This window comes from Pimephales promelas, chromosome 2 (genome assembly GCF_988280905.1).
Source record: "Pimephales promelas chromosome 2, fPimPro1.hap1.1, whole genome shotgun sequence".
Lineage (NCBI taxonomy): Eukaryota > Metazoa > Chordata > Actinopteri > Cypriniformes > Leuciscidae > Pimephales > Pimephales promelas.
Genome location: NC_142770.1, coordinates 24,518,909 through 24,531,659, shown reverse-complemented (window position 1 = coordinate 24,531,659; position 12,751 = coordinate 24,518,909). Strand labels below are relative to the sequence as shown.

At 38.5% G+C, this 12,751-nt stretch overlaps 1 protein-coding gene across 5 annotated transcripts in view; it reads left to right on the top strand.

Moving 5' to 3' along the window:
* Positions 1-12,751, top strand: part of rnf123 (ring finger protein 123) — a 166,637-nt gene that overhangs the window by 40,814 nt on the left and 113,072 nt on the right. For all 5 annotated transcript variants that reach the window (XM_039657263.2, XM_089118047.1, XM_039657261.2 and 2 more), the window contains exons 25-28: positions 5,580-5,663; positions 7,387-7,494; positions 9,936-10,113; positions 10,230-10,304. In XM_039657263.2, the coding sequence (XP_039513197.2) occupies positions 5,580-5,663; positions 7,387-7,494; positions 9,936-10,113; positions 10,230-10,304 (445 nt within the window). The remainder of the gene's footprint in view (positions 1-5,579; positions 5,664-7,386; positions 7,495-9,935; positions 10,114-10,229; positions 10,305-12,751) is intronic.

Genomic DNA, 12,751 nt, shown 5'->3' with positions numbered 1-12,751 from the left:
ATAAAACTGCGCACTGCTCAATGGTCGTGAAGTGTATATATAATTCATGCTCTCTGCAAAGTGCTTCGCTCGACAGAGTTCTCTACGACTTCCACCTTTGTCTTCCTGCGTGTGTCCTCACCCTTGATGAAAAGGGATTTCAATCACTGAGACTTATTGGTCCCGATAGTGAAGAGATTCTCTCTTTTTTAATGCCTCTATCTGCTGAATTTCTATGCATATCTTGTCCTTTTTTTCTTGTCCCAAAAAAAAAAAAAGTTCTGTCATCACTTTGCTCTGAATATATTTTGTCTGGTCCAGTAGAATGTCTTTCTCCACTGAAGGACATTGAAAAGTAGCCACACATTTGCCATGAATAATGACTTACGTTTTGATCAGTTTTTTATCCACAAAATCCGATTGTATAGCTTCAGAAGACTTGGAGTATGATTCATATAGGCTGATTTTATGGTGCTTTTTAAATGTTTGTGGAGCTTGACAGCTATGGGACATTTCTCTATTGAGAGTACAGTAAATGATAGCACAATTTTTCATTTTTGGGTGAACTTATCCTTTAAAAAAAATCATCCGCTGGAGCCCTTTTCTTTTCTTTTAAAAAAAGTTTGATTCATTTTTACAGGCAATTGTGCTTCAGAATAGGATTGTAATGAGCCAATCAAATGCATTATTGATTTGAAATGGCTGAGAACTGACTGTCAGATTGTGAGCTGTGAGTAATTTATCAAACAAGCTGTCATTCATCAAGAGAATGTGTTGTGTAACTATGGAAACGGGGCATCATCTTGGCCCTATTAACGGTGTTACAACATCCAGCATTGTGAAAATAAAGAGAAAAGCATAATAGTGTCATTGAAAAGCCAGACAATAGCATTTTTTAGATTACGCTCAATATAACTGTGCAAAGGTCTGTGAATTTATCAATCATAAATATTTCCTACTAGCCATAATTTTATTTCTTTATATTAGAACAAAATAAAACTGAACAACACATATACAACAGAACAATGTATAAAAAGCAGCATAAAAACTCAATTTATTTACTCAATTTATTAAAAAAAAATCAATTTATTTTGAATTCAAGGAATATTACAACTATATAGAGTTACACATCAAAAGTAAACCTAATTTCCACAAATGTTCAAATTCAAACGTTTTTTGACCACGGGCCATTGAATTATTTTCAATTAATTCAACAGCCTGGTGTCAATTATTCCGCTTATAGTACGGTTACATTACAAAACATTGGTAAGATGATGTATTTCTAGGCATTTGTCAGGATTTTGTCCTTAAAATGATCTGGTGTGTAGGACTTTTATTATGCATTTCATACCAAGCCTTCTTTGCCAATTCCAAAACGTAATTTTAGAGCTCGTAATAGCAGAATAATGCCGTTGTTAAAGAGAGAGAGCGTTATCAACAGTGAGTCTGCGTGTCTCTCAACAGTGTTTGGCAGCAGAGTCTCTACTAATAGTGAAACTGTAAGTTGATCTGCTTCAGGAACAGTGTCGTTTACCTCGCTAGTGAGAAAGTTAATGTAGCTTTTAAGTTTTTAAACTATTTTGCTGATAAAATCGTCAGAGTAGCGCTGACAAAACGTTAATGTGCGAGTGTGTGTCCCTACTGTATGTGTGTGCGTTTGAGTGCCTTTCCATACACAATGAAACGTAATTTTGTGGCAAAAACATGGAAATAATTTGTCGTTTTTTTATCCTGTTGTTTATTTATCCTATGTTTGTTTGTGTTGCTGTTGTTGTGGGTTTTGGATCTGTCGCTGTTGACGGCTGTAAGGACACTAAGGGCCAATCCCAATTCTACCCCTTACCCCTTCACTTTCCCCTTCCCCTCCGTTTTGCGCGTCCACGTGAAGGGGTAGGGCTGTCCCAATTCTCTTTTGGTTGGAGGGGGAGGGCTAGGGTGAAGGGCCAGATAGCCCTTCAAACGAAGATTTTTCGGGAGCACACTTCAAACGAAGGGGTATGAGAAGTGTCACTGCTAACCCAGGCTGGCTGCCCAAGCGACAAAGGAGACCCATAAATTTAAGTATTTGTGGCTTTAATAAGTATTATAACGACAAATAATGATTTGCTTTATGTTACATTCAATATTGTGTTCATATTTACGGTCCGTTTCTTCACAGAAACGTTTGTAAAAAAAAAAAAAAAAAAAAAAAAAATCGCTAAAATTACTGTAGTTTGCTAACGATAGTCCCGCAACATATTTTCGTCGTCTCCGTTGTTTCCTGCGAACTTCACAAGATGCAAGAAAATAGCTGTAACCCACGCGACTGAACTGCAACTGTCGACGGGATCTTGGAAGTTGTGATAAACATCGGCGCATCTCCTGTGACGTAGGCGCTAACGACGACTTATAATGACGTTTAACGGAGGCGTAGTGGTGTCCCATTTCTTAGGGGAATATTTTCACCCCTACGCATTGCCACTCTGTTTCAAGGGTCAAGGGGAAGGCGAAGGGGTAGGGCTAGGGGAAAGGGAAGGGGTAAGGGGTAGAATTGGGATTGGCCCTAAGTGATATCATTTGGAGAAGTGATATGGAACTGTGATGCGGTCAAGACCGGCCTGGAACTACTTTAGTTGTGCGTTTCCCTGAAAATAATTAGAACATTCATCAACCAATCAGATTCATGCATTCAAAAGCCCTGTAGTATATGCATACTTTTTAATCACCCACATCACTTCCATTGAGAGTCTGATTATTTACGATAAAATCAGGTATTATGTTGCGGTTCCTACTTGGTCTTTGTCAAAGCCAAGTTTTTTCTTCATTGGTGCTTGGGGAGTGTTTATTTTGAACCCTCCTAATTGGTCAGTTAGTGAGTCTCTTTGGTCCAAAGGGATTTGCAGAGTCAATGCCCCAGGAAAAACCCGAGGTTAAGCATCGCTCTCATGGTTAAGCATTGGCCACTCCTTGTGGGATTTAAACCTATAACCTTTTGGTTACCAGCCAAAATCTTTAAACAATAGACTACTCTAGCAAGACCAAAAACTGCATTGGTTTGCTCTTTAGTTTCCATAAGTAATTAGTCCCAAGGTTTCTTCCTCCAGGGAGTTTTTCCACTGCTGATGCGAATCATTCCCCAATGACTTGTTCACTGGGGTTTTTGTAAGACTCCTTTGTGTCTACTTTAGAAATATATCCATTATTGAAAGTGCTGTACAAATAAAATTGAATAAACATTGCAAGGGGCAGCATGGTAAGACAAACTAGTTGTTAATAGACAATGCTTATTGATGCAATCCTTTAGTGATGTACAATGGCTTTGGAAGCGAATTAAACGTGTCTCAGTGATTTCTCTCGAACTCAGTTGGATCCGGATGAGATTTAGGTTGCAGCCTGTCAAGAGAAACTGTCTGATTTGATATACATGGACTTCATAAAGGCTTTGATAATTGGCTTGGCACAGTGCCATCAGGAGACATGTCTTCATTATTGATATGTAGAAGAATTCATCCACAGCGTGGAGTATCTCCACCACACCTCATCATTTCATCAAGCTCTAATGCATTTTTTTATTTCTCTAAGTTTGGGAGAACTGCCTCACCATAATCTCAATTTATAATCCGAGCCTTATATTTTGGGAACAGCCTAAAGCGGTTTCTCAAATGGAAATGAGTTGCATAATAATACAATTACTTTTTCCCTCAAAGCCAGCAGCTTTTTTAAAAAGCCGGAATGTACTTTACAACAGTTTATGAACTTTGGCTCAATTCTTAAAGGGATACTCGACTTTTTTAAAAAAAATTGGCTCATTTTCAACTCCCCCAGAGTTAAACAGTTGGGTTTTACCGTTTTCGAATCCATTCAGGCGAATGACTTCCATAGTATATATTTTTTTCCTACTATGGAAGTCAATGGGACCAGAAACTGTCTGGTTACTGACATTCTTCTAAATATCAGAAAATCATTTGAATCGATTCGAAAATGGTAATACCCAACTGTTTAACTGTGGGGGAGTTGTAAAATGAGCCTATTTCCAAAAAAAAGTGGAGTATCAATAGTAGTTCGAAAATTAAGTCATTAATTATTCGCACCCATGCTGTACCAACCCTGTAATGCTGCGTTCACACCGAATGCGAATAGCGCGTCAAATTCGCGCCTGACGCGTCTAGTTTGACGCTTGACCACTTTGTGTTAATTCGCGTGACAAGTGTGAAACTGACGCGCGTAAAAACAAAAGTTTGAAGCGAAAATGTGACTCACATCAGAATCGAAATCCGTTGGCGGCCATTGTTTTTATGTCGACCGAGCATTCATCAAGAGAGTTACCGCTCTGTATTTACTCTGGAGATCTAGAACAGCAGCGTGTGGATCATCATCGCCGTATATTTGTGTCCACCCGACCCTTCGGAGGCGAACCGTTTGGCGAGTTTCACCATTTGCTCACTCCAGGAGCTGCGCTGGATGACGGCCGCTGTCAGCGGTACTTCCGCCTGTCCCAGTTTGATGACCTGTTGTCCCGCATCGAAGCGAGGATCACCCTCGCCCTCATCCACCTAATCTAGCTGTCATTTATTTGTGTGTTTTTATGATAAATAGAGGCAGCCTTTTTTTGTTTTCTCTCTCACGTCCAGACACGAACTTATGCACATATGTTGATTGTCTTTACATCATAATACTATTTCATATAATCTAGATATGGAATGAATAACATTCAATACAAAATGAACATGTCTCGTATATAGAAATAATGTTTTAAGTGATAAAATATTTACTTTGTTGTGCATAATCCCACCATGCATTTAGTCATATTAAAAAATAATTTATTAATGCATCCAGATCCTTCACCACGTGAGCAAGCAGCTAGGCTCCTGATTGGTTAACACGGCGCGAATTCACGCCAAAGCTCAGATTTTTCAACTTGGGCGGCAGATGCGAATTCACGTCAAACGCGTGAATCCACAAATGGCACTAACAAAATCATTTGCGCGTAATGCGTTTAATGCGACAGACGCTCAGTTCGCGCCATTCGCGCGAACTTGACGCGTGAATGAGGCGTATTCCGCGTTCCACGCCTCATTCGCGCCGCAGGAATTTGAGAACTGAGAAGAGGTCGTTCTTCTTCTACTACTTCTTGTCCAGTTCTCGCGCATGCATCGTGGAAATCTCTTGAACTCTCGTCTCAAAAATTAGACCAAGATTTAACATTTTAAAAAGGAACTATGTCGCCCCCTTGAGTATTGGAGTTTGTCACAGCCACAATAATTCAAGAATCCATATTGATTAAACATGTGTTTGCATATACTTGATTGTGTAAAATAATTTCGTATGTTTCTGACATTAATGTTTATCTATGTGTCTTGTAAAGAGACCTGTTTGGCTCTATCTGGAGGGTTCTGTTCAGTATTATCCCTTAAATCCAGGTCTCCCCCCACAGGATAAAGTCACTGTGGTGATAATTTCCCCTACTCCCAAAATTGGCAGCTATTTGGAGCTCTAGCAGGATGGCTAGTGATTACGTTGACGCTTGAGAACAAGGGCCATTTTCTGTAGCTACATGCTTGCACTGTGCACTGTGTCTAAATCTGTTTGTGTGTCTTTGTATTTCTGTTTGTTATTTGCAGATGGTGGTTGTATCAGATGATGTTCACGAATACGCCGTCGCACTAAAGGACACAGAGGAGAAGATCGCCCGATGCCCGAGCAGAGTAAGAGCACCACATCTATAGGGAAACACATGCTTGTGTCTTAGAGATTTACTGCTGTATGTTATGGAACTAAACAAAACTGTAAAACAGTGTTGAACAACCATAAAACAACCACACAGGACACCCTAGTAACCACTTGTTGAATGTGTAGCAACTTACCCTTGTGAAAAAATGATGTATGTAATTGCATTGAATGTGCACTGTACTTGCACATATTATAATGTTGTTTAAATAAAAGGTTAGTTAAGTGTATTCAAAGTGAGTGGATGTAACTGTTTCTTAACACACTTGAAAGTGCACTCAGTTTGATTGACTATCATACTAAAGCATATGGAAAGTATTTTATTATAATCTAGAGTTATTCAATATTACATTTAATGTTAATATACTGTGTTTTAAATGTACTAAATTGCAACAAATGTGCAATCACAAATATATTTAATGCATGACACTTTTACTATAAATGAAGTAGGGCTGGGCAACGATTAATCGCGATTAATCGCATCCAAAATAAAAGTTTGTGTTTACATAATATAGTGTGTGTAGTGTGTATAATTAGTTTGTATATATATAAATACACACACATGGATGTATTTTGTATATTTGTGTATATTTAAGAAAAAATGTGTTATTAATATATCAAATATTTATATTTATATATAATATTAATTATGTATAAATATATATATAAAGTATATACATGCAAATATTTCTTAAATACATACATGCATGTATGTCTATTTATATATACAAACTAATTATACACACTACACACACATATATTATGTGAACACAAACTTTTATTTTGGATGTGATTAATCACGATTAATCATTTCCCAGCCTTAAAATGAAGTAAAATTATATTTTAGTTTACTATAAATGTTTGTCAGTACATTCATCAATACACTTTTACCATATTTCAAAGACGATGGAAGTAATTATGAAATTACTTATAAAGACATACTTAAGTCCTACTAGTCCTAGCACATCTAACGTTCATCTAATTGCAATTAATATACATTTAAACTATAATGAACTTTCATTTAAGTGTATGAAAACATTACATTCAGTTTTTATTTCATATCCTTTTAAAATATATATCTATATATTTTTAAATGATGCTTAAGAGTACATTTACACAACAACTATGTATTAAAAAACGTAAACGTTTTTTTCTTTGCGTTTATCGCATGCGTTTATTGCGTTCACACGGATCAGAGAAAGCAACTAAAAGCGTTGTATTATTCATGGTTGAACACATAATATGCATGTGTATGATGTCACTGTTTTCACAAATTCATGTTTTTGTAGTTTACATGGAGACGATATGGTATCTTTTTTTCAAGAAAACGTGCTCTTTGAAACCCCTTTTTAAAAGATTGTGTAGTTCAGGCCCCCAAAATGCTGTTGTCGTGTAAATAAATGGGAAACCTGCATAAAAAGTTTTACGTTTTTAGTCGAAAATGATGTCAATTGTCTGTCGCAATTAACATTGCACTATTTATGATAGACCAGGTGAACAATACAGTGCTTGTAAATAAACAGCACTTTTAGAGACCACAAATCATTATTAGTAAAGCTTCACAGTACTTGTATTTTAATAATTTACATTTTTGCTTTTAGGTTTTTTCTATTTAAATGCTGATTTTTTTTTTTTTTTTTTTTTTTTTTTTGCATAGTCTCTATTATGCTCTCTTTTTAATTATTTTATTTTGCTTGGCAGAGGCCGGATATTCTAGACGAGTTGCAGAAAAGCCAAAAAGTGTTTGCTGAAAAGCTAAACCACCTGAGTCGTAGACTGGCCTGGATCAACGCCACCATCTACTCCAAGGTACCTCTGACATCACTGACCATCTTTTTAAGCACTGTCATATATATATATATATATATATATATATATATATATACAGCTTGGCATGTAATTTTACATTGAAATGACCAGTATGAGGTGGTCCTTATGACCTGTCGGGTGTTTTTTTAATTATAACGTTCCCCATAAACGGCAGACATTAAAGTCAGCTTTGAAAAAGGCTCTTCAAAAGGGCATTTCTGAACAGGAAGCAGTTTATATGTATGCTTTAAATGCCACTGCATTCATCACAGACCTTTCTTCTTACTGCATGGCTTTTGCAAGGGTCATATGATGAATATTTATATATTTATTTAGCTGCAAAAAATGTTAATTCATTCATTTATTCATTCATTCATTGGCTAGGCTGAATATAAGGTTAATGGCTATTTAGTATTTAGCAACTTCTCACAGACATACTTTAATGGCAACAAGGCTAGCCAATCATAGCAGATGTAATTTGCATATACATTTACATATAATATGCATATATTATGCCTTTAAACATTGTCAAAACCATATATATATATATATACAGTATATATATATATATATATATATAATAAAGGCTAGATGTCTCATCCGCGCTGCTGGCCAATTGAGGTCGACGTCCGCACCTGGCGGCCATCTTGTCACCGGCAGCTCGCTCACTCGTAACATTGTGTTTTAATGGTGCATGCACTTTTAAATAACCATAACTTGCTAAATTTTTGACCAATTTTCAAACGTTTTGGTTTGTTATAAACGTCAGAGATGTAGTTATGACGCTGCACACTTATGAATAATAAGTGTATCAACAAATAATCATCCAGATAATTATAGCCACGTTAATAACGTTTGTAAGAAACCAAACCATTTGTAAATCCGTCAACATTTCAACGAGATAAGAGTATTTGTGTTCGTACTGATCACTCATCTTACATCAGCTTGCCTGTGACAAGATGGCCACCGTTGATGACTATAGAGACTCCGCCGTAAGACATCTAGCCTTTATTATGGATATCTATGGCCAAAACGATCCCCATTCACACGGATCCACGGAAACGACTAAAAGCACTGTATTCTGCTCCAGGCCATTAGGTGGCGATGATTCACTATAGACTGAACACGTAATACGCATGCGCATGATGTCATCGTCTTCAGAGATCGGCGTTTTTGTTGTTTACTCGGAGACCGTTTTCAAATTGCACTTTGAAACCCGTTTTCAAAAGTTTGCGTTTTCAGGCACCCAAAACGGCGTCGTTGTGTAAACGAACGGGCAAAACTCATAAAAGGTTTTACGTTTTTAGTTGAAAACGGTGTCGTGTAACAGCCACTCAGTTGATAGTAGAATAATGGGCTATATGCACGCATAAGTTCCGCATTTGACGCAAGGATGCTCGTCCATTTCCGGTTGTGGAGATTAAAGCGGAGGAAAACCGAGAAAAACAGGATTATGGCAGAGTCTTCAAAATTTACTGTCCTCCCGTCTTTGAAACGAAACGTACATACGTTTAGATGTAATTTTATATATAGTTATGTTTATTTTATAAAAATTTAAAAACAAGCATAAACACAACGAGGGGTGACTGTTTTATCTGTTTTTGTGACTACGTTTCTTTAGTATAACCATGGAGTATAAAATTCAATATAAATTCTCGGTATTGCATTGGACTCTACGATCGGCGGAAGTTATCGAGCATCCTTACACCTTCACCGGAAATACCGCCGTGCATAGAGCCCATTGCCACCAATGATCGCTACGATCAACTTAGGCTTACGATGCTTTTGGGAAATGCAGCCCTGCAAGTTTATCTCCAAACCCAATTAAACACAACTGAACCCGCTAGGTTGGTGGCTGGTTCAAGGTCTTACTAAACACACACTAGAAACTTCCAGGCAGGTGTTCTGAGGCAAATGCTAAAATAACTAGCTTCCAGCAGACGGCCATACGCATCGATTTACGCCAAAAGAGTAACGCTTGAACTTGACGCACAACGTAATGACGAATGTCAAATTTTACGTGACTCCAGTGTTACTCTTTTGGGGTAAGTCGGCTAGCGAACGGCCGTCTGCCTGAAGCTAGTTATTTTAGTCGATAGAGTTTTAAATATGAATATTTTTCTTACAAATCGCTTCAGAAGGCCTTTATTAACCCCCGCAAAGTCGCTTCGAGCACTTTTTAGCTTTGATGGACTTCCGAAAAATTATATAGACATTGACTCTCAGTATAAAGCTTGGAAGAGCCAGGACACAACTCCGAATGTATTCGTCTGAAAGAAGAAAGTCATATGCACCTAGGATCGCTACAGGGAGACTTATTTTTGGACTTTAAACTAAATCATGAAAGTGGATTTCGAGGCATTGCCTGCAAGGTGTTGGATTTTCTGCAAAAAGTTGCATGTGTTTCTACTGCTTTATTCAAATAATATCTGTGATTGTAGGATAAGATGCTGGACGTATACTGGCTCCTTCGGGTGTGCATCCGCACCATCGAGCATGCGGACAGCACCGGTTCCCTGTTCGCGTTCATGCCCGAGTTCTACCTCAACGTTGCCATGAACAGCTACAGCGCCCTCAAAAACTACTTCAGTCCCTCCAACTGCATGGAAGAGCTTCCAGGTCCCCCTCAGCTCTTACTGTTCACTGCAGCTTCTTGTGCACGAGTTTGAAAGGTTCTCAAATGTCACGTGTGTCCTTTCTAGAGCACACTCATGGTTCTGTGTTGTGTTTATCAGGTTATGAAGACACTCTCGCTCAGCTCGCAGCCATTCTCGCCAAACACTTCGCAGATCAGCGCATCGTTGGGACGGGTAAGAGCCTCTGCCTTCTGCACACAGATACAGATATACACGCTAAAGATCCTCTTTTTCTTAAAGGGCACCTATTATGCCCCTTTTTACAAGATGTAATATTGGTCTCAGGTGTCCCCAGAATGTATTTGTGAAGTTTCAGCTCAAAATACCCCACAGTTAATTTATTATAACCATTTGAAAATGTCATTTTGGGGCCTGCTTAAAAATGAGCTGTTTCGGGGGTATACCACCTTAAATGCAAATGAGCTGCATATCCCTGCCCTGCCTTTGGATGAGGGCATAACTTGATACCCATGGCAGTCGGTACTGAGAGAGTGAGAGAAACCGCTGTTTTGAATGTCATTCAGTGTACGTTTGAATCGGAATATATAAATAGTACGAAGAGACTCAGGCAGAATAAACACAAATGAGAATGGACCAGTACGTCTCGGTATGGTTATTTGATACATTTATGTGCTTATAGAGTTGTAATCGCGGCCCATTTGCAATTATGGATGTGGAAGACACACACACACAAACACTAATGCTGGCACAATTTTTTTGAACTAACACATACTGGGATAAATTTTGCTAAAGTTACGTACAAGCGAAATTACAAGTATGCGAGGGACCTTTGGCGTCATGTTTACTTGTCATACGGGTGCTTCTGTGGCAAATGTGAGGAGATGGCTAACTTACAGAACAACATATATGCAGTTCATAATACAATATCTTTAAAAATATATATATTTTTGAACGTGTGGTTACACACTATACAAACAAGGTTTAAATTATATACACAGACATCCTACGACGACAACAACTTTAGACGCATTTGTTGTTGAATTGGCTGACATCGACTGAAAAGACTATTTGCTCAAAAATCATAAAATACACTTACTGTTACTGGAGGTGACGGTGGATCGCAAACAGTAGATGACGATCCACACTTGAGGATTAACTTTTAAGCCACAACAACAGGATTAACCCACGACAGAACTTTATGTTTCCAAGAGACATTACCGGCTGTCCTTGAAACAATGGAGGATGTGTGTACAGGTCACCGAGGGCGGGGTCTAGGCCACAACCACACTGTCAATCAAACCCCTTTCTCAATTCTACGTCACAAAGAGCTGAATCTTAGAACAGCTCGTTCTGACACAGTGCATATGATTTATTGAGATTGTAAAAAAAACACTGGGTTGATTTTTATCATTCTAGGGTGGTTTTGCTCACACACTGCCAACACACATTTATGTTCAAACACCATGTAAAAGTGAATTTTCCATAATAGGTGCCCTTTAAACTAATTCTTACATTAATTCTTACATCTCTATCCATCTGTCTGGGAGACTATTTTTTATCTTCTGTATCCCTCGATCTGAGAGTTTATTTTTTTTTATGCATTCATTTGACAGTCTATTTTTCCATCCATCCATCCGACATTTTATTCTTTGGTCCATCCATCCTTCAGTCCGTACGTTAATCCATCCTTCTGTCCATTATTCATCTGTCTGTTTGTCCATCCATCCATCTTTCTGCCCATCCTTTCATCTGTCCGTCTGACCATCCTTCCATCCTTCTGCCCATCCATTCATCTCTCCGTTTGTCCATCCATCCATCCATCTGCCCATCTATTCATCTGTCCGTTTGTTCATCCATCCGTCAATCCATCCTTTTGCCCATCCATTCATCTGTCCGTTTGTCCATCCATCCGTCAATCCATCCTTTTGCCCATCCATTCATCTGTCTGTTTGTCCATCTATCCATCCATCCATCCTTCTGCCCATCCATTCATCTGTCCATTTGTCCATTCATCCATCCATCCATCCATCCATCCATCCATCCATCCATCCATCCTTCTTCCCATCCATTCATCTGTCCGTTTTTCCATTCATCCATCCATCCATCCCTCTGCCCATCCATTCATCTCTCCGTTTGTCCATCCATCCATCCTTCTGCTCATCCATTCATCTGTAGGGCTGTCGCGGTAACCTCAATATTGTAGTACCGCGCTTCTGACAAGTCAACCGCAGAGGATTGCACGTAACCGCAGCAACCGCGATATTCACGGGTTTTTTTTTATAAGGCTATAGCCTTCTTGTTTTGAACTTAATGCATGTGTATTGAATGTTAAACAAGTTCATAATGATAACAAGATTGTTTATCATGGTGATGTTTAGCCTACAGGCTTCACACAGACAGTGAATGAGAGAGATCGGCAGAGCGCATGCAATTACCTGCGTCTGTCTTTGAAGTCGTGAAAAGCTTGTCGTGTCAAAGGGAAGCGAAATATTTGTTGCATCATCATTTTAACGTTCTCTTCACGGGTATTTTCCCATAAATGCGCGTCAGCAGCAGCGCTGGTCAGCATCCCACAGCACAAGGAAGCCGTGGGGAAATAAAATCAGTGAGTCACGCATTGAATCAATGCTAGGATGGGTCTCTAATAAGTGAAGCATCAG